This window comes from Paroedura picta, chromosome 1 (genome assembly GCF_049243985.1).
Source record: "Paroedura picta isolate Pp20150507F chromosome 1, Ppicta_v3.0, whole genome shotgun sequence".
Classification (NCBI taxonomy): Eukaryota; Metazoa; Chordata; class Lepidosauria; order Squamata; family Gekkonidae; genus Paroedura; species Paroedura picta.
Window position 1 is genome coordinate 136,593,016 of NC_135369.1, and position 22,902 is coordinate 136,615,917.

The 22,902-nt window shown below is 39.0% G+C and overlaps 1 protein-coding gene across 3 annotated transcripts in view; it reads right to left on the minus strand.

The window, feature by feature from the left end:
• Positions 1–1,975: 1,975 nt before the first annotated feature.
• Positions 1,976–22,902, minus strand: part of ZNF292 (zinc finger protein 292) — a 65,737-nt gene continuing 44,810 nt past the window's right edge. For 2 of the 3 annotated variants that reach the window (XM_077304977.1, XM_077304987.1), the window contains exons 5-8: positions 21,614–21,816; positions 17,381–17,517; positions 14,933–15,074; positions 1,976–10,022 (exon numbers count right to left, since the gene is read on the minus strand). In XM_077304977.1, the coding sequence (XP_077161092.1) occupies positions 2,895–10,022; positions 14,933–15,074; positions 17,381–17,517; positions 21,614–21,816 (7,610 nt within the window). In that variant the 3' untranslated portion in view covers positions 1,976–2,894. Of the gene's footprint in view, positions 10,023–14,932; positions 15,075–17,380; positions 17,518–20,032; positions 20,114–21,613; positions 21,817–22,902 lie in introns of those variants that run through there. The other variant, XM_077304994.1, reaches the window with a different exon arrangement.

A 22,902-nucleotide genomic window follows, 5' to 3' on the forward strand; every position in this document is an offset into this window, starting at 1 on the left:
CAAGCAGAACTCACAACAGAAACAGACATATCTTACAAATACAAACTTGACAATAAGGCATGTGAGGATCATCCATTATTTCCAGTGGAAACAAAATATACTGTTAGAAGTGGATGTTTGAAAATATTTTAGCTTCAACCACCAAATATTATAAAAAGCTGACATACATTTTAACTTTCCACCAATAATTTAAAGCAGCATCACATCTCCAATTAATCTCTGCAGCTATACTTACACAACGCTCTCTACTTCTATACTCAGCAGGACCTTACAACTTAAGTTCTAGCCATACAGCTGGACTGTTATGGCAAAAATCTTTGGATGACCCTGCCTTCTGAGATTAGGTGGATGACAACAAAAGAACGGGTATACTTGGTCGTAATACCAAAACTCTGGAATTCTCTTCTATGGGAAACATGCATGGCTCCTCTTGTTGCCAACTTTTGCCAGCAGGTGAAAACTCCCCCCCCCCCCATTCTTTTAGTGTTCCCACCTTCCTGCACTAAACGTTAATGGGTTTTTTTTTTTCATGTGTGCTTAGCTTGGTTTTGATATGTTCTTGTTTGGTGACTTGGTTTGTATGAGGAGTTTTTATTATGTGTGCTTTTTGTTAGCTGCCTTGGTAGCCTTGATGAGGGCAGAAAGATGGGGTATAAATTTTATAAATAACTCTTGAGTAAAGATGGCTAATGAATGAGAGGACAAGAGAGTAAGGAAAGTTCATGCTATTGGATGATGCCAAATGCTGAGAAGGATGAAGGCATTTGTTACAAAAGTTATTTGTTCCCTCAAATTAACACCGACTTAAAAAGCAATTTCATTGGCATTTACTGTTCACATTTAACTATTAGAGATAGAAAATAAAAAAATTCAAAGTAGAATATTTAGTACTGAGATGGTAAAGTTAAGTGAGGGGAAATCTGCTGCATAAAAATTGTAGGTAATTCATTTTATCTACAATTTCACTGACAATCTGTTTGGGCATTACACTACTGAGGCAGCCCTTTGCAATTCATATCCAGAATACTCGGCTATACCACATGAACTACATCATGAGAGAAGTTCAAAGAACAGACCTTATTATTCTCCCGTCACCTTCTCAAAAAGATGGAGGGAGGGGTGGAAGAAATATAGAACAAACCATCACCTTTAATTCTTGCATGAACTCTTTCAGTTCTTCTGTCTTGCCACATCCTGAGTCATATTTCATTCTTAAAGGTCCCCCTCCCCCTCAACCCTTGAAACATGACCCCTGCTATGAAGTTCATGCCATGTAGGTTTACTCACAAACAAAAGTTGTTCTCATAAGGTTTTTCAAAGTCTGAATGAAATTTTTTTACTGCTGCTTTGGAAGAAAACAATGGGGTTTCTACTCCCACCACATGCAGAACTGTAGGATTGTTATAAGCTTCCATTTTGCCCAAGGTAGTGAATTCCTACATTGGTACCCTGACTGTAGTGACATATTGAATAAGAATGCCACAATACAAGGGAAGGTTCTGGGGGGGAATCAGTCCTTCTCCCCTAGGCTCAACCCAGCAAAAATTGACCATGTACATTTTGTGTAAGTACTGTTAAGTTTAAGGACAAAACTACTACTAACAAAATGCAGAAGTAACCCGACCTCTTCTGGAATTGGTAATTAGGTCAAACATCTCAATTTACTGAATAAAGTGATACGATTTTGCTCTTAAGAGCACTCACTTGCTTCTTTTTTTAAAGCACTTTTTTCTAATACTTATGCTACAATCCTAAAAACACTTTCCTGGGTGTAAGCCCCACTGAATAAAATGGGACATTTCCATGCAGGCCTGCTTAGGGCTGTCCTCAAGTTAGGTTACAAATTTTACATACAGAAACCAATACAGTATGATCAATATGTTTAAAAATGAATTCCTTATAAAACACTGTATCCAATGCAGAACTATAGATGTTAGCTACCGAAACAAAAGGGACCTTTATAAGATAACATGTATAAAACAAGAAATGAAATGTGATTTTATTTAAGGCAATACTGGGCTACTTCACAAATTACCACCTCAAATATATACACTGCTCCACACTACTAGTTTTCTATCACATTCACGATGGGTTATTCAATACCAAAATGTGGTTTAAATCCTCAATGTCAGCAAACTATTTAAAATGTACAATTCCATTATATAATGGAAGCGGAAGATTTGTTGATTCAATTAATAGCAATGTAAATGCAGCTGTAGGATAAAGACTGAGCTAACTACATATGAGTATCATCCAAAGGTACTGGATGTTTAATGTTACAAAAACAGTGTCAGTATGTATTTAACCAATTATGTGTGGCCTGATCAAACTTTTCTCCCATACATGTATTTTATTTAAAATAAACTTGATATGATAGTCTTATCTAGGCTTTACTTCAAAAAGTTTAAGATTAAAATAACATTTTAAAAACTGGATCACTTAATTACAAATTAAAATTCTGAATATAAATGTGTCATTTAATATTTCAGACTTACAGACTGCTGGTGGCAGCAAATGATTTACAATAATAAATATATACAAAAATGTATCTACAAATAAAAAGTACTGTTATATATGAGCAGTGACCCAGTGAAAGATACCACAGACAATTCACAAAGATTTCAGTCATGGAAAGGACAAATTGGATTTAAAAATTGAGGTTTTGATCAGTTATTTACAAAACTGAAACAATGATTCTGTTCCTTGAGTCCCATAGGGATAAAAACAAAGAAATTCACATGACAACTGTCATGATTTTGCTAGTTTAAATCACTTCAACAGAAAACCTTAGAAAATAGTATCATGCTTGATGGCTTCCTACGCAATAAAAAGTGTAGTACAGGTCATGTTTACACACTAATTATCAGTACTATGAGTCCACTCATACGACCCGATTATTTTATAACCTCTGGATTTGCCTCCAAGTGTCCATCGAGTTTTGTCAGACTGACAATAGGTTTCATTTCCTGAAGTTGCTTCAATACAAGCTCAGTGCAAGCCTTAAAAGTCTTATCTAAAACTATTTTTACAGTACCACTACACTGAAATTGTGATGCATTAGCAAACTGTACATGGGTTTCACTTTCAGAACATGACCGTGTTCTTGCTAAAGAGTTCTTTTCATTAGATTTTCGTAAGTTTGAGTAAGAACCTTTTCTGGTTCCACAACCATGAAAACCTCTTTCTGTGGTTTTCTTTTGCTTCACAGCAGACTCTTCAAGGAACTTGAGAAACGAGACTTCAAATCCCATGGGCTTAAATGAACTCCAGTCAAAAGCTGCAGGCTGTTCTTCAGCTGTCTGAACTGCAACTGCAGTTTCCTCCTCGCTGCGCAGATCACTCAATTCAACAGATGGTATTTCATCCTGCTTGTCAACTTTCTTTTTTTTGTTTTGAGAGGGATTTTTTTCTTTGCATACTCTTTTTAAATTACCATTTATGTTTTGCTTTTCTGAAGGGCAAGGGTTGATTTCTTGTAAGTTGCTGTTTACATCAGAAGACTGCTTTGTCTGGTTCTCTGTACCTGTGAGGTCCTCATTAAGAAGTTTGGTAATGAACAGTTCTGCAAGCTCATCTACTTCATCTTTTTCACCTTTTTCAGGCTCTTTCGGCACTATAGGAGTAGAGGGTCTTAAATCCTCAGAGTTTTCTGACAAATCTAGCTGCAATTCTTTTACTTCACTTTTTTTGTCCTCAATAATCTCATTTTGTGAAGTTGCTTCTTTATCTGATGAATATAAATGCTTATTTGAGACAATTAAGAGACTTCTGTGTTGTGAGGTAAATGCTTTAGACAACTTGTGACATTTATAATGTCTTATTATATTATTCTCACTTGTGACAACTGATGAACAACCTTTTATCATACATGGATACTGAATGATAAATTTGCTTGTACATTCAGATAAGGCGTCATTTCTAGCCTTTATTGAATACACATGTTTTCCTCGTTTCAACGAAAAAGGCTTATTTTCATCAATCTGCCCCACCTTTGAGTTTTTATTTTCTACAGTAATAGTCCTCTTCCTCTTGGTCCTAATGGAAATTCTGTTTCCATTTTTCCCAGCCTTATTACATTTTAGTATTCTATGTTTAATTTTCATAGTTTTTTCCAAGTTAGCTTTGCTTGAAATATTTTCCTGACCTGGTGTCAGGAACCGTCTTGGTCTTATTAAATGGTCTTTATGCCTGTCGTTATGCTTATTAAAAATGTGCCTTAAGAGATTAGATCTTGTTGCATAAATACGGTCACAGCCTTCACAATCACACTTGTACATGCCATCCTCTGTTTTGGTTTGCTTGATCTTTATTCCATGATCTGTCTCAAGATGAATAATATAATTAATATATGCTGTAAATGATGCTTTACATTCTGATTGATCACAGGGGAATCTTCCAGCATCCAAGGCTGACTTCATGCTCGCAATTTCTTCTGGCGTCATTTCGTGGAGCTTCATGTAGTGCTGAATAAGACTAGTTATTTCCTGAAATATTCTAGAGCAATTTCTCACCTCACATCTAAATTCTTTTACACCTAAACTAGGTTCAGTTTCATTACTATCTTCTTCTTTAGTACTGTCATCGTCTTTACTTGGCTCACTTTCTTCTTCGGCCTCTACAGAGAAGGATGGCAGATCAGATTTATGCACTGCTTGATAATGAAGAATTAAATTCTGTTGTATTGTAAATGCCGCAAAGCAACCTTGATGCACACATCGATATGGTCTATAGGGACTATAGCTAGTTGGAAATTCCAGAGATTTCTGAACTGTTTTCTTATATTTTCTTTCTTCTTTTTCTTTCCTATGTCTTCTGATCTTACGGATTTTTGGTTGTACCTGCACATTACTAAGTGGGACTACACTATGAAGTTCAAGTGGAACTGGAACTACTTGGGGAGGCTTTTCTAATTTTTCAGTTACACAAGTATTTTCTGATCTCACTCTTTCTGGAATTTTCACACATTCTATATATGTTTGTTTCTTTATTTCATTTTCTTCAATCAACTGAGATTTATTTTTACTTTCTATTAACACACATGGAATAGGTTTTAGTTCAGCAGGCCTTGGTGTTAAGCTAGCAGTTTTGCTTTGAGATCTCCTCCCGTATGGCCTTTTTAATTTCAATTTTACCATTTCCTCTGTTGTAAAGTGATGCACAAGCTGACAATGAGCCCGAAGATTAGAATTCCTTGTAAATGTTTTAGGACAGGTAGCTACAACACACTTAAAGGGAGCATATTTTAACTGGTGTTTCTTGATTTCTAGTATCATTTCAGCAGTATATTGATGTATTTTGCTGTAGTGTTTAAACAATGCATCCTTTGTCATAGCACTGTAATTGCACCCTGGTGCCTGGCACATAAAAGGCTTATGGACTTTTTCACTGAACTGAATATGTGCTTCTGAAGATGGCTGTGCAAGAGGTTTGTTCTCAGATGCAACAACAGGACCCAGAAGTGGTGGCAGCAGTGCATCTCCTGGAAGACAATGAATAATACTGTCCAATTCTTGGCTAGGTATTTCACTTTCTAATTTCAATCGTTTTAAACCTTCTAAAATCTCCATAATCTGAGTATCATCCTTATGAGAGCTTTCAGATTGAGAAGGGTTCATTTTGCCAGGGGTGACACTCGGCGTGTGTATGACAAGTTGGGCCGGGTTGGATAACTTTTGAGATGAGTTTTCTGAAGATGTTTCAGCAGCATTCATTGGTGCTTTCTGCAGTGATTCAATTGACACCTCTTGGATTTCAGTTTTTACTTCAACCAACTGGGAATTCATAGCTGTTTGAATAATTTCAAGTGTCTTTTCATAATTCTGAATAACATTAACCTCTGAGATACTTAATTCAGAGCTTCCTTGAGTGCAGGAACCTGAATTGAACTGAGAGTCAGCATTTTCACTTTTCACTAATGCAGGAGAAATGTCTGCATGAATTTCTTCAGTAGTTTCGATATTCTCTTTGACATCTGCTGTTAATTCATTGACTACATTACTTAGTTTCTGTGCAAGACTTTCCATTAAGACTGGAGATTCACAGTTTGTCAATACATTTGATTGAAAGTTCTCTGTGGATACTTGCACACTTTCTTCAATGTTTCTAGCTAAAAGTCCCAATGTTGTTAAATCATTAACAATTAATTTCTGGGAAGTGTTAGGCACAACTAAAGAAGCAGTTGCTTTCTTCTTTTTCTTTGAACCACTGATCCCCTTTTTATTCAACGATTCTGAATTTTTAACGCTGCTTATGACTGAAGCCCGTGAAGAATTATTTCCAAAGTTATGTGATGAGGATGGAGAATTAGAAACCAAGCTGGGACATAGGCCATTTTCAATTGTCTTTAGTATTAACTCATCTGGAAATACAGGTAAACTGCTGCATTCATCTATGGAGGAAATTTTGGTGTTAAGTATTCTATTTTGGTCTGTTAGCAAGGTAGCAGGGCTGCACATAGCTTGTAGCATAGGTGACACTCCTGGATTGGGCAGAACAGTTGCATTTATTTGACTTGTACCAGAGATGCAACTTGTAGTAACTATGTGTGGCAAAATTTCTGCAGAATCAAATGTACTTGGGATGCCAGCAGTTTCCAAGGCCTGTTTTATAATTTCATTTCCTTCCTCATTCTCATTTGTACTGAAATTAGTCATACTGGTTCGTGGAAACAAGTTCTGTAAAAAAGCAGCAGACCGATTCTCAGTTGCAAGCAGCTGCAGAAATGATGGCTCTTTAAAACATGTTTCTGGATTAAATGTTGATTCCTGCTGCGGCTGTAAGCTCAAAGCATTTGAAGAAAGAATCATACTCGCAAGTAAAGCGGATTGTCCATTAAGTTGTAGAGCTTCTGGAGAAATCTCAGATTCATCTAGAGGTTTACAGTATGACCGTTTAGACAAGTGACCACCAAGTGATCGAGGATTAGAAAAAACCCGGTAACATCTGCTACAAATAAATTTACCATCTCGAATAATCGCTGGCCACTTTGCCCGTTTATTATGCTTTGGTTTTCTCTCTTTCCCATCTATACTTCGCTTACGATCCTTTTTTGCCTTTGCTGATAGTGGAGACGGTGGAGTGACTTCACTGAAGTTATCGTTACTCACTTGAGAAGGAAACAACGAGTCAACACTTTCCTCTTTTGAGAAAGCAGAATTAGTGTTTCCTTCTAGTCGGGAAGAAAAATGATTAGTACTCTCCATTTGTGAAAAGACAGAACTTGGACCATTGTCTGTTGGTGACGGAAAGAGAGAAATTGGACCATTTTCTGCAGGCAAAGGGAGGAAAGGATCTGAACCACTGTCAATGTTCAAAGGCATCACCGGCTTTTCCAGATCATCTAGATGTGAAGATATAGTTGAACTGGACAAATGTTCTATTTGGGAGCCCAATGCAGCCTCTGGTTCACTTTTAATATGAGACAAACCTGTGTTTATACTTTCCACAGTAGGCAACATTGAGTCAGTCATACTTTCCAGACGTGTTGGGAAAAGAGCATTAGAGAGCTGCTGCAACTGGCTCGTACATGAGGGATTTAAACTGATTTTGGCCTGTTGAGGAAAAGCCTCACTAGTGGGAGTGGTCACTTGTGATGGCAACAAATAAACTATTTTGCTATCATTTGGCAAGCTTTGCACACCACTTGTTTTTCGATTTTTCTTATTCTTGCGTTGCATCTTAAATATAGCATACTGATCAGGATGTGCTGCCTTCATGTGTTTGCCAATGCTCTGCACAGAATTGTAGGTCCGTGTACATCCTTCAACTTCACAAGTAAACTTCTGGACAGGGGCAGCCAATGGGATGACAGGAACAAAAGGTGTGCCTAAATTAGGCTGAGGTGGAGTAACTGTAATTTCTTCTAAAGTCTTCAGAGGCAGATTATAGAGATTAGTAGTAGTCTTCATGCTCTCATCAACTTGAGGTTTTGAAGTCAGTAAATTTTGATACTCTACTTCAGTCTGTATACTGAAAGGCACTTGGTTTAACTCTTTTTCTGGACTTTTTGTTAAGCTTGCTGGAGTTGTTGTAACTGAATTCATGGAAACCGTCTGGGATTGACTAATAGAGACATCCTCTTTTTCTTCTTGAAAAACTGGAAAATAATTGCAGTTATCTTCAACTACTGAGCACAACTGTTGGGGTACAGGTGTAGCAGTATCCATTTTACTGCTTAAAGCAAGTAATTTGCCCTTTCTTGCCATATTTTCTCGAATTTTCTGGCCAAGAAGAGGCATCAAAACATTGCTGGCTGGAACTATTAATTCTGACTTTGTTGGCGTTAGCAAAGGCTGTTCCAAACCTTCAGTGGCGAGTGAATTACTCGGTTCCAATATACTAGCTGACACTTCTGTTTTCTCGATCTTGAGCAATTCATCTTTGACTTGCTCTGTGATATAATTTTCAGCTTGAACATAGTTATTTGTGTTATTTTCTGATGACAGCACCAATTCCTCTTTTGGATTTATCTCAAGAGTCTCATTATCTTCCAAAGGTTGAGAACATTTAGCTTCACTTTCAGGCTGGAATATTTTTTCAGACTGTTTAGTGTGATCTTCAATATGTTTTTCTAATTCATTTTGAGACCGGTAAACTTTTCCACAACCTGCAAATTTGCAGGTGTAGGTATTATAATGCTGTGCTTCATGATCATAAAGCAAATATGCCTCAGAAAACACTCTCCCACATTTAGGAAACATGCATTTTGCCCTGAAGACTGGGTGCTCTTTTCTATGACTCAGTAGTTCAGCATAACTATTAAAACTAGCCTTACATTTCATTTGTATACAGATATAAGGTTTGCTGCCACAGTGCATTTGTAAGTGGTCATTAAGGTGGGTAACACTTACAAAGTGTCGTCTACAGTACTGGCAAATTACTTTTTTGCTCTGCATTTCAAGAAAGCGCTTAGCTTCTTCATTGTCTTTATGACCTTTTGCATGTGCTATTAAATTTTTAAAGTATTTAAAGCCTTTTTTACACAAAGTAACTGGACAGGTAAATTCATTCACAGGCAACGGCTTTTGAACTGGTGTCATCTCTGGAATGTAAGGTTTGTCTTTTTCATAGTTTTCGTCATCAGAGCCATCATTATCATTAAAAACAATGAAGTCTGCTGCATAAAGGCTGTTCTTTTTTATGTGCCGTTGTTCCTGCTTAATTACAGTATTGTTCTTCTTAGTCACACCCACAGTTGCTGTTTTAGGTGGCCTTCCTAGTTTTCTTAATGGTTTCATGGCCGCCAGTCTTTCTTTACTGGATTTCTTAACGTGGAGTGTCACATGCGGAACAAAAGTTTCTTTAGAATTAAAATTTTGTGCACATATGGGACAACTGTAAATTCCATCTTTATAGTGTTTCTGTGCATGTCTAACTATCCTATGACCAAGGAATTCCTTGTCGCACAATACACAATATTGCATGTAGGCTTGCCAGTTTCTGAACCTAGCTGATATGAATCCTCGCTCTCTCAACTTTTTTATTTCTCTGTTTTTCTGCCTTCTATCTCTAATCCCTTTAAGTAAATTTGTAGCTTCATCAAAGCATCCAGGAAGTCCATTCACTGAAGTTTCTTTGTTCTCTTCTTGGCATTCTTCTGCCTTTTCATGCATTTCATGGTCATTTAACTCATCTATTGAAGATACAATTGATGCTTCCTCTCCCATCAATGCAAGACACTGACGCTTTAGCATCTTCCAGTCCCAAAATTCAGGATCAAAAGGCCACTGTGTTTTTAATACAAGCAAGAGCTCACAACGTAATGAATTTGGTATTGGAAGGTTTTCTTCATCATATTTCTGGTCAGGCTGATTATACAACATTTCAACAGCATAGTATGCATCCACTGTAGGCTCCAGAAGAAATTCACTCAGTTGACAAGCACGTTTAACTTCCAAATCATCAGGCAATAAGCAAGATATAGTCTTGCAAATAGAAATCTTGACCTCTGTGTTCTCACTGGCTTCTAAACGCAATGCTTTCACACACAGTTCAATGCAGGTTGCAAGTCCAGCAGCTTCAATCTGCAAAGGAACACACAGATTTTATACACTAAAATATCTACATTCATAAATATTATGTAATCTATATTGTTGATTTCAATCAATAAAGCTCTGCAATTTTCTACTAATAGTTTACATTCTTGAAAAAGAGAGCCTTCATAATGGATAATAGAAATAAAGCTATACAGAGATCAGATTCCTTATGTTTAACTATTATATAACAACTTGACACACTCCATATTTCTTGCACTTTTCTGTAGCAGAGTCTAAAGTTTGTCAAAATGGCATAGTGATGTGCATAGTAATGCTTTCTGGGTGACTTTGGACCATACACTATCAGCTTGATCTACAGTGCAGGATTGCTGTGAAGATAAAATGGAGAAAGGAAGAATGTGATCAGCTACATTTGCTTCCCATCAAGGGTGAAAAGTGGGTTATAAAAGAAGGAAATAAATAATCACAGTAAGATAAGTTATAGGTTAGTGTTACCACTCCCATACATACACTATGAAACTGGGCACCTGTGGTGATTCACTATGTAATTATTTTGTGTGTGATTTATTTCTGAAATTTAGTAATTTGGAGTTTTAGATGTATGTTGATGTGGTATCTAGACACAGGCCCTTGGAATCTGTACCTCCATTTCTTAAAATAGAACAGGTTTTCTCAAGCAGCGTTCTGTGAAACCCTGGGGTCTCTTAACAAGATTTATTCAAGGTGTGACCTTTTGTGTGCATGCACACTTCCTCACACAATGGAACAGGGATCATAAGAGTACAGATATAAGAAGAAAGTAAATTAGTAGGAAATTGGTAAACAGCATCACAATGTCCAAAATACGTAGTATGATTTGCTAGAAAAGCCAATTAATCCCTTGAGTTCAATTGTTGTTCACAAAAACATTGGGGCAATAAAAATGCTAAGGTTAGTGATTAATGGCAGACTTTCCCAGTTGTGAAAAGAAGTAATTTGTTGCTAGCCCCATCCATCTCCACCCAAGCAGGGAGGCATCCTTACAAGTGACAAGCTGCACTGGGTTTGTTATCCTGTCCTGAGAACAGAAAGTTGGATTCTAAATAGCTTTACATACTTAAATCACAAAACAGTCTAATTGTCCCAAATAAAATAAAGATGGGATTGTAAGGAATGTGGATATAAAAGTTGAATGAGGTTAGCATATGTAGTGAGGTAAGAAATCAATATCCTTGGGGATTCCATTGTTTTGAGTGTTGTAATAACTTGCATTTATGCAATTTCCCTTTCTAATCTGTTCTTGAAGTTTCTTTGCAATAAAACAGCTACTTTGAGATCCCTTATTGAATGTCCTGGATGCACCTGGCAGGCAGAAAGACTCACCACTGGCCAGCAGGGGAACTTCTGACAAGAACACCAGCTCCATGAAGACCTGCCAGACTGCCTGTCAGCCCCAAGCTTCAGTGCAACTGACAATGATGCAAAGTCCCAGCAGCATGCACTGGAGAAAGGGCCAGAGGAGCTGCAACAGAGCCAGTGGAGTGTGCCTGAGGCTCAGCGGAGAGGGCATGATGCCAGGCTCACCTGGCCTGGGAACCCTGGAGGGGACAGCCTACCCCAGTCCCAGTATTCCTCTAAGGCATAAGTACACATTCCACTCATCAGGCAATAACAAAATGGGGTGAGATGGGCCCTGTACCAACAGTAGGTGGCAGATTAGCCCTATAGCTTGGCATCTGGTATACTGTTGGGTGTAGCCACCATACTGCCTTTCAGACCTTGGGGGCAGGAGACTGAAGGCAGGAAACAGGAGGAGACCCCGGTATAAAAGGAAGGGAGAGATGGTCGGGGTTGGAAGCAAAAGAGAGAAGAGAGAACAGTAGAGAAAGGAGTGTGGAGGAGGAGCAATAAACTAACAGAGGAGCGGCAGTAACAGAATTGGAAGTGAGGAGAAAAGCAAGAGAGTCAGGAGGAACCTGCCCAGTGGGAAAGCAGAGCTAGAGTCCCAGGGACGCCAGGGGAAGGTGACCGAGGAACCTCAGGAGGGCGCTGCCCCCTTGACTGGAACTCCTGATCTCCAAACAGGTAAAATTCTTTTCCACAGCCATAATAGTCTTGTAAATGGGTACCTTGAAACTTAAAGTAGCAGAAGTGTAGAGTTTTCTTCCTAAAACATCCAGCTTTTGACTTCTGTGTCTGTGAGAGCAGAATGATATTATAGGGGATCCCTAGGTTGTATCTCTTCTGTCACTAATGGTGAGAGGTGAGTAGTAAATTAAAGGATTCCTTGTTGATCTTATAGTCCAGGGGAACAAGGCCTACAGGAGACTGTTGCTGAGGATGGATACAAGGCAGCCCAATATGGAAAAGGGCAAACATTAGCAACTGAGGCACAGGGAAGTTATTGCCCCATTCCTCTTACGTAGCCAGGAGACAACAGGTATGTCTGTGAAGGCCACTATACAGGTGGCTGTGACCACAGAATCGTTGCCCTCTGATCCAATTCAGAATCATGCATGGCCTGACCAGCAGGCTGATCATATTCCACCTTATCCTCCAATATTGACACTGGAAGAGATCTTAGCCTAAGAGATGGGAGTATTTGGTTTCACTTGAAGGCTAGTAGCAGACTCTGGAGAGTGCAAAGTGGCCTGTTGCTAAGAAGTTACTTTGTGCTTCTCTTTGTCCTTGCCTTTATTAGCTGGGGGCTCAGAAGACACCCTTTAGATTGAACAGGATCTGAATTCTGATTGCATCTGTTGAACACACCAAAGCCAAAGACAATTTATCTGGAACTGTTTTTGATGAGGGTTCTGAGGTTTCATCTGTTAGTGTCATTTTAGCTCCAAAATGGCAGCACCTTTGAAATTAGTTTTTTTGAGCCATACTGCAGATCTTTACAAAACTCATTCATAAAGGAGATTCAGATATAATATAGACTGGGGGTTGTCAACCCCCGGGCCACATCCCGGAAGCCTTGGCACTGGGCCGGTGGTGGCCACACCTTCCTCTCACCCCCCCCCCCCCACAGTGAGAAGCTCGCCAGGCCTTTAGCGAATCGTCCGCGATTCGCTCGCGGCTCAGCAAGTGGCGCGCTGTGGGGGAGAAGAGGGAGGCACGGCCAACAGCACGCCGGCGGGCTCAAACGCGCATGCGCAGCAGCTCTGCACATGCACGTTTGCGCGGAGCTGCCGCACATGCATGGCACCCGGGCCTCACTCTCCCCTCGCCCCCGCAGGCCAGTCCCCTATCTTGCTCTTAAATGTGGATTACAAAATTTTTGTGAAAATTTTGGCTGAGAGACTTACAAAGTGCATAACGGATATAGTACATGAAAGTCAAATTGGGTTTATACATAAAAGATATATGAAGGATTATTTAATTTGTTTTGGATGCAATGGATTTTTCATCACAGACTGAAGAGGAGACTGCCTTTATTTTTTTAGATGCTGAAAAACCACTGGAATGTTCTTAAAGTGACGCTACAGTGAATGGAATGTGGAGAATTTTTTAAAATGTATTCAACAAATATATATGAAAGAAGAGGCTAATATTTTAGTTAACTAAATAAGGATGTCCACTATCTCCTTTATTATTTAATTTGGTGTCTGAGGTTTTGGCTTCTAAGATTAGATCTGACCCAAGACTTTTTGGTGTAACACTTGCCAAGATAAGAAGCTAAGTAGATGACATCATTTTATCTTTAACTAAACTTAAAACTTCTATTTCAAATCTAATGGACTGATTTCGGACTAGAATCTGAATATAAAATTAATAAACACAAAACAAAGATCTTTTTGTTGATAAGTAATGAGGAAACATCTGCTGAAATGAAGCATATAACCAGATGTGAGATTAATCCGGACAAGATTAAATACCTAGGGGTTTTTATTGATAAAGACCTGAAAAGTTTATTTGAAAATAATTATAAAATGGTACGGCATGCAACACAAGAAGATCTTAACAGATGGACTAAATGGAACTTTTCTTGAAAATCAAGAATAGTCCCTATTAAAATAAATGTTCTTCCTTAACTGAATTTTTTAATTTCAAGTTTTGTTTATTGACATCAAAGAGAAGAAAAGCAGAGATGTTTGAATAAATGTATCTGGAATTATAAAAGACCAAGAGTTGCATTTAAAGCTCTCCAAGATGACAAGAAGAGAGGTGGCAATCTAACCTAAAGCTATACCATCAGAAGCCTATGTTGAGGGGTGTCTGGGAGTCCAGTGGAGTTCAGGTCGCATCTAAATCTCTTCAGGGAATTTGTTCCACCAGGTGGGGGCCAGGACAGAGAAAGCTCTGGTCCTCATTGAGGTCCAATGTGCTTCTTTGGGGCCAGGGACCACCAGCCAGTTGGAAGTGGTGGAGCGTAGAGCTCTAGGGGGGGGCATAGGCAGAGAGGCAGTCTCTCAGGTACACTGGCCAGACTGCGTATGGCCTTGAAGGTGATTACCAAGACCTTTAGTCTCATCTGGAATACAACTGGGAGAGCAGGCCAGATATAAGACCTCCACAGTGTACCTGTGAGGATCCTAACAGCAGCATTTTGGACCAGTTGCAGTTTCTGGATCAAGGTTAAGGTTAGGCCTGTATAGAGTGAGTTGAAGAAGTCTGTTGCATAAATCACTATGGTTAGGTGTTCTGGGGGCCAAGAAAAGCGCTAGTAGTTTGGCTTGGCATAGATGGGAAAAAGCCTGCCGTGCTACTCTTGTGACCTATGCCTCCATAGAGAGAGAGGCATTGAGAATAGCGCCCAGGTTTCTGGCAGAGTGAGCCACTGATAGCTGCACTCCATCCAGGATGGGTAGATACGCTTCCTTGCTTGGAGCCTTCCTGCCCATCCACAATGTTTTCATGCATGTAGTGCTCTATACCGTCATTTAGGACCAATTTGATTTTCAGCTCAAAAAACTGGTATTTAATTAATGTTAAAATAACCCTTTTTCATACCTTACCTCTGAATTGATTACTTTAATTAGGAAGAAAATGTGATATACTGTCTTTGTTAACACAGACAATTGACGACATCTCTCCAGATATATCTGTATTGAAGGCTCAACCCTTTGCTGTAGCTTGCTCCAAAAGAGAGTCAGTTCCCTGTAAATAAATTTTTACAAAATTAAACTATATTAAAATTGAAACATAATACTGTAATTCATTGAACAACATATATACTGTAATTTGAATTGTAAGCAGAGAGGTGAAGAGCCAAAAAGGGAAGCTAATATGGGTTAATTGGCATATAACAACAGAAGAGGCAATTTACCTCACCGATATTTTGACAGAAAAGTATAAATAATTTGCAGCTGAGTTCAGTGGTATATATGAGAGATCTGTAATGCAGAATGAAGCTATCATTCCTAAAATCCAGCCTAAAACACACTTAATAGCAATTGTTAATACGTAGAGTACAGTTAAATAGTCATGAGCATGAAGTTTATGAATCAAAATTTGGCATGAACTTGGCATGGTCAATTTCCTTCCCTCAACTTTTACCAGACATTTGTTTTGTTCAGTTCAAACCATTTTAATTTAACAATTAGAGTTAAATGTCTCACAAGGCAGGTTGTGAGACATTTAACCCATATGGTTTTGCTAATCCCCCCAATAAATTATGGGACGTGACATGGACAAGTGAAATGGCTTGCAGCCATTTAAACCTAAAAGCTTCTTGAGTCTGCCAATCCTGTCTCACACATACACATCACTTCTAAGAGGGGGAAATAAAATGGCTAGTAGCAATTTCCACCTAATAGTGGGTTAGAGCATCTACCCCACAGTTAAGCTGAAATGCCTGAGTCATTTCACTAATTGGTTTTGCTTTCCCCTGCTTCCAAGCAGGAGGAAGCAAACCCAGTGGCTATCAGCCATTAAATATGTCCATTTCGCCCCCCACTTGGCAAGTAAAATGGATGGGTCAAATGATTACTAGCCATTTAACCTTTCCTAAATGACTACCCCCCTTTCTCTCAGCCATGGGAAGTTGCAGCTGGGAGAAAGGGGATCCAAAGAGGCTCATTTGGGAAGCTTGGTTCAGAGGGTGTCCCAAAACCCCAAACCAGAATTTTTACTTTCCTGACCAATTCTACAATTAATGTCAGATTTGAAAATATTTTCAAGGAAAATACAGGATTCCATTCTAAATGCTTTTTTTGTTAGGTTTTCCAAAAATTTAGACTGACATTAACTTAGTTTTAGAAGGATTTTATGGTCACACAAGGAACAGTCTGCAAATCTTAGCAAAGAACATAATAATTTTATAAAATGTTGTCATAAAGGGAAAAGAGATCTGAATAGCTTTTCAGAATTTCAAATAAAACTAATTTCCTTATATACTAAAATTATATACTAACACACTAAAATTAAGAGCCTCTTGTGGCACAGAGTGGTAAGGCAGCAGACATGCAGTTTGAAACTCTGCCCATGGGGCTGGGAGTTCAATCCCAGCAGCTGGCTTGAGGTTGACTCAGTTTTCCATCCTTCCGAGGTGGGTAAAATGAGTACCCAGCTTGCTGGGGGGTAAACGGTAATGACTGGGGAAGGCACTGGCAAACCACCCCATATTGAGTCTGCCATGAAAACGCTAGAGGGCGTCACCCCAAGGGTCAGACATGACCAGGTGCTTGCACAGGGGATACCTTTACCTTTATACTAAAACTAGCAATCAAGCCCGCTGCAGCTAAATGCAGCGGGCGCTAGGACTCACCGACGGCGGCGGCGGGCTGGTTGGCGTCGTCGTCGGTGGCGGCGGCAGCAGGCTTCTTTGGGCAGCAGGCAGGCAGGCTCCGTCGGGCGGCGGGCTGACGCGGCGAGAGGCGCTTTGCGCCTCTCGCCGCGTCAGTCCACCAGGCAGGGAACCCCCCGGCAGCCGCGCTTCGCGCGACTGCTGGGGGCTCCCTGGGGCGGCGGGCTGACGCGGCGAGAGGCGCTTTGCGCCTCTCGCCGCGTCAGGCCGGGAGCAACTGCGAGCCGCGCTGCGCGCGGCTCGCAGTTGCTCAGGCTGGGAATCGGAGGGACCAATCGGCAGGCGCAAAGCGCCTGCCGATTGGTCCCTCCGATTGTCTGTCGTGAGGAAGGGTCCAACCCGGACCCTTCCTCATCACGGACAAAGCCCACCTCAAGGGGGCTTAACGAATTATTTAGTCCGTGGCGCCCATGGCGCCACGGGCTGTTTAAAGATTATACTATGTTAAATTATTGCAAATGCACTAGAGATTTCTGTAAAATAAAGAAATGAGTAAAACCGATGTCCTTTGTAGTTTTTATATAACATGGCCTGTAATCCTGAGAAATAGACACTGAGTCTTTACTAAGGCTTTTGCTGCCTTTGTTCAATAACTCCATTTGTAAATCTGCTGTACGATGGCAGCTCTAGTACAGGTCAAAAAGTGTTACCAACCTACCATGCACAGTACATCTCTCCTTGCTGCAGTTGTCGCGATAAAAATGCTGCACACAAAATCAGAGCACTCTTTTCATCTCCTTCAGATTCTAGATTACAGATCATTTCTAAAGCATCTTTGCAATCTATGTCTGCAATCTGAAATGAAAAACGAACAAAATTCAATCACAAAATTTATTTTCAGGTCAAAACATAAAGTCACATCAAAAGGTTTTAACTGGGACCTATTAACAAACTTTTAAAAATTACAGAAATATTTCAAGCACCAAATTCTTAAACCAAACATTCAGATTAAAAAATCTTTATAAATTGGATTGGATTCACTGTCACAACAATCTGTTAAATTTAAGTCCGAACTTTAAAATAAAAAATTAAAGAATTCTGGGAATCAAAGGGTTTTCCTGATGGAAGAAGAGATGCTATGTGTTGAAGTATCGATGGGAGAGGAATATAAGTATTTAATATGGATGCCACATTTCTTGGTTGTTAAAAAGACACAAACATCCTGTTTAATTATGTAGGTTCATATGCTTTTCCACTCAAAATCACTTCTCTCCTCCTTTTTCACAGATTAGCTATGCCATACCACTGCCAGTTTACTTTAATATTGGTTTTAAAGTTTACCACATTAAGCATTAAACATGGTGTAGACCATTAAAGCTGAAAAATGAAGGAATTCAAGTAAGGAGAATGCATGAACATATGGACATTCTCTTAATCTTGATTGGGGGACATTGGTTTGGATCTCCAGGGAAGGACATATTGGGCTGCAAGGTAGGGAACACTCCCCCCCCCAAAAAAAAAGTAATGTTCTGCAGGCAGAAATTCTTTGGTCCATGGAAATGTTCTGGTGGCTCCAAGGCTGCATCTGCACTTAACCAAAGAAGGAACACTGGGTGAAAAAAAATCACATTGTCAAAAATCACAATGGAGAAAGCATCTGACTGCTTAAAACCTTGCACTTCTCTTTCTATAAATTTCCAATTAATAATGCATATATTTCTCACCACTGGAGACTTATTCTTCCTTGAAACCAAGAGAAAGCAGCTTATAGTAGTAGTTGTTGTGGAAGAAGAAGAAAAAGAAGAAGAGTTGGTTCTTATGTACCGCTTTTCTCTACCCGAAGGATTCTCAAAGCGGCTTACAGTCGCCTTCCTTTCCTCTCTCCACAACAGACACCCTGTGAGGTGGGTGAGGCTGCGAGAGCCCTGATATCACTGCTCGGTCAGAACAGCTTTATCAGCGCTGCGACAAGCCCAAGGTCACCCAGCTGGCTGTATGTTGGGGAGTGCAGAACCCTGTTCGCCAGATTAAAAGTCCGCACTCCTAACCACTACACCAAACTGACACAGCTCATAGTAAGATGAAAAGATGTATACCGCCCCCAAGATGGCTTAACATAATCCTGTACAATGAAACAGATTGGAAATGAAAGTTCATTTTGTGTCTTTATAATTACACTGTCAGTAAAATGTACAAAAAGCATGACATGTGTTTCATCCAGGGCTTGTGCTGCATTTGATTTTCTTTTTCACCTGACAAACCAGAGTGTTAAAACAATTGACAATTCATGCATACTTCATCCTCCTTACATCATTATTAAGTAAAAATTAGCCAATAAATAGAGGGTTTGCTAGCAGCTAAAGCCATAGTAGTTGTGGCAGGCAGGTTAAAAGGGAGGGAAGGAGGAAGAGGACAGGACTCAAGTATTTGATTAAATTACTTTGTCCAGCAGTTAAGATATTAGGTATAGCTTTTAGATATGCATATTTAGGAACTAAGTTGTATTATTCTAAATTGTAATACAAGAGTCTGTTGGTTGGAATAAAACTAGCATATAGTAAGTCAAACAGCCCAGTATTCACTTGGAAGAGCCCTATCTGAACCAAGGGGTTGGATGCCACACAGAATTTCCACTGATGAAAGGGCGGTGATTTTTACTACTTTCCCTATTCCATTGCAGACCCCCTTCATGCTGTTCCTGCAGGTTCCTCACCACCCAGGAGCAGCATTTCAGGCAGCAGTGGGATGGGGGGGGAGAGAAAGTCATTTTGATGATAGAAATCCTTCTGTCATTTATTACTTTTTTGGTGGGATCCAAGCCTAAAAGAGAAGAAACACTTGGAGTACTAGAAGTTGAAGAGGAATGACATAGAGATTTTACTGAATAAAACTGGACAGTAAGGGGAACAATACTCATGCAAAGAGTAATGGAGTCTAGGGAGTTAAAAAGAGAAAGGTGTTTGCTGTTAAAAGACAGTACAGAACAGAAAACATTACAGCTAACAGTTTAGCATATATTAATAGTTCCGAGATCAAGATAGAGAGCCACTGGGGCAGAGATGTATGTTAAATTCTGGAGAAATCTATTTGCTCATATATCAAGAACAGTAATACAAGTTGGAATATTTCGGGTTTTTCACAGTGGTTTATTTTTTTTTAAATCTTGGTTAATATCTTATTAATCTCTGATGCTCATTACCTCCCTACCAGAAACAGGTTAGGAATCTATCTTTAAATTGGAACTTCTCTATAAACTTGAGCATACTTAGTTGATATTGCATACTTAGAGATGCATTTTAAAGAAAAATTCTGAGTGGTGGCAGCAAAAAAAAGGCAAAAGTAACTGGTAGGGTCCAGTGAAACACCCTACCTGGATTTACTACGTAGACAAAATAGGCAGTAGCCACAGGTATCTTTCAAATACCACCATCCAGACATAGGAGGGAGAAGACTGTGGAGGAGGAAGGTTCAAAGGAGAAAAAAAAAAGTAGTCAGGCCTGATTTTAAAATTGTGCCTGTACTTTGCAGGCTACATTGTGAACAACAGAACTATGAATATGTACCTGATGTACATAGTGCTTGATGCAGACTCTCATTGCCTTGGCTGCATATTTACTTTCTCACAAGGTAGGTGTGAGAATGAGGAAAAGCTATATAGCACTTAGATTACAAAGTCTACTACAAATTAAAAACAAATAATAGATGGTTAGGACTTAAAGCTCAGTCTGTGACACTTCTAGACTGCAAAAAGAGAATTACATGATTGAATGCTTTTCCACATAAAAAACCCTCCACAAAGAATATGAGATGGCTCCACTAGAACCAGTCTCCTTGCTGTATCTGTCGTTTTTTGATCTGAAAGACCCTACCATTATGTAAGCCCATATCATCCAGAAAGGTTTACCACTTCAGCAGAAACTAGGTTTAAGATATAATCTGTAAAAAGATGAAAGTCACATCTGCTTGTTGTCCACCAGAATTGCAGGGTTGCAAGAAAAACCCTTTGCAAAACAAATCAAATATTAACGTGGCTTCTGTACTGACAATTATTATTAAAGAATAATAATTTAATACTTTAGAATAATTTAAGAATCACATTATCATGTCTGCCTAGATAGCAGGATGTGTTCATGTGTGTGAATTTAAGTGACCTGGTCACTTAGGGATCATGAAGCCAGGAAACGTAAAGCAATTTGATTTCACATGATGTTGGTATTAGGTCTGGCTAGTACAGGGAGCACAGATGAAATTGCTGTTTAGGGGTGTGTGGTAGCCATCTCCAGTGCAGGGCAATAGTAAAGCCAGTTAAATTAACTTTGTCATTTCTCTTCAAAAATTCAAACAAGATTGTCAGTTTGAACTAAGCAGTGGTCTAACATATATGCATCTCTCAAACACTTCTCATACAGAACTCATCAATCATAATTGTTTTAAGAACATCCTTTGAAAAGTCTTTAAATTACTTTAAAATACCCAGGAACCCTCTGTGCTTGTTTTGATACATAGTCCAACTTGTCCTAAGCGGTAAGGATCAGTCACAGGCATTGCATAAACAGAGAGTTCTATCCAGACCAAGTTGATACTTGCCACCAATAGCCCCTGCAACCCCCCCATCTATGTTGTTATTTAGGGTCCGCTATCATACAGGAGTAGCATTTTGTGGAGATGGGGGGGGGGCAGATGGAGGGAGAACTATGAATGTTCTGTTCCACAGATGGGAAATTTAGCCTTGATACAGCCCAGTATTTCCTAAATGATGAATTCTTTCCTACAATATAATAAAAACTCTTAATGAGCTTTATATTTTATTATTATGTGAACAGATTCAGAATATGTGTATAAACAATCCCCTTTTCATAAATCCTACTGATATGAAATCATAAGTTTTATTAATATTCAATTCACAGACTTTAAACATTGTTGCTTTAAGAGTCACATAACATATACTCACCTCTTGCATTAATTTTTCATTTGGTGATCCAGAGCAAAGGCAGACTAAGTAAGTTTGCTTAAAATTGCTTTTGATACCAATTTCTGGGTGATCAGAGCATAGTTTTGCTAGGACAGTGGCTTGAGTTAACAGCTTTGATTTCATCAGATGTTTAATGCGCATATCCAGTAGGACAGGACCTTCATGGACTAAAAATTCATCCACTGAAAGACAACATTTTCATCTTGTTACAATTCAGATCTGCATCAAGTAATTAACTTCCAACATCCAATATTTATTAAAGAATGTCAAAACTATAAATTATTAAAGGAGTTTGCAGGAACTCAAGAGTATATGAAAAGATTTTTACTACATTAGGGAGAAACAAATTTAACCATACAAAGTCCTGTAAACCAGATGGCATGGAGAAGACTGAAGTCAATCTATTTTCATCAAAATTAGTAATGAAACAGCTCCTATAATTATCAGTGCAGTTTTGCTATTACAGTTTACAAATTTTGAAATGCTAACTGGAAAAAGAACACTACAGACAGAAAGAATGTATGAAACACAGATCATTAAATTTGTAAGAAAAACAGTTTAAAACTCTATTAAACTGAAGAAAATTGGATAACTTCTGGCATTGATCTTCAATGCAATCAAAAAATGAAAAAGGAGTACACAGTAACAATATATTGGAGGGGAAAAAAACCTATGTAAGTGCTCGTCAATACCTTAGAAATTTTCACTACAGATATGCTACACAGAAAACAAAACAAATCTATGACAAGATATAATGGACCCATCCATTTCCCTTCCTCTATGGCAAGATTTTACTTCTGTTTAACTTTCCCTATATGGAGTGAGCTGTACTAGTAATGTGTTTTCTTCTTTGCTGAAGAACTCCGGCTGTCCCACACTGTCACAGTATAGTACTTTGGCTTTTGACTGAGCCCAGGAATCTGAGAAAAGGATCAGTCGCCCATTTTAACAATTTAAACAGCTTCCAACGTGTTTTGAATTTCAAATATAACAGAATATTTTATTTATCTTAGAAGATGGGAAGGTCAGGTGAAATTAGAAGTTGAAATTACCGAGGTAAAACCAGCACATACACAGACTTTAGTTCTTATGTTTCAGGGTAATGAGAGTTTCTTAAGCTTTTCATAGGGATTTTTATGTTGAGAGGCTTTTGACCCAATGCTTTCCCCCAACACTTCAGTATACTTTCTTTAAGTATTCTTTAAGTCCTATGGTTTCCAGAAGGCTGGTACACTCTATCAAGTACTTAAACACCTTCTAGACCGTTT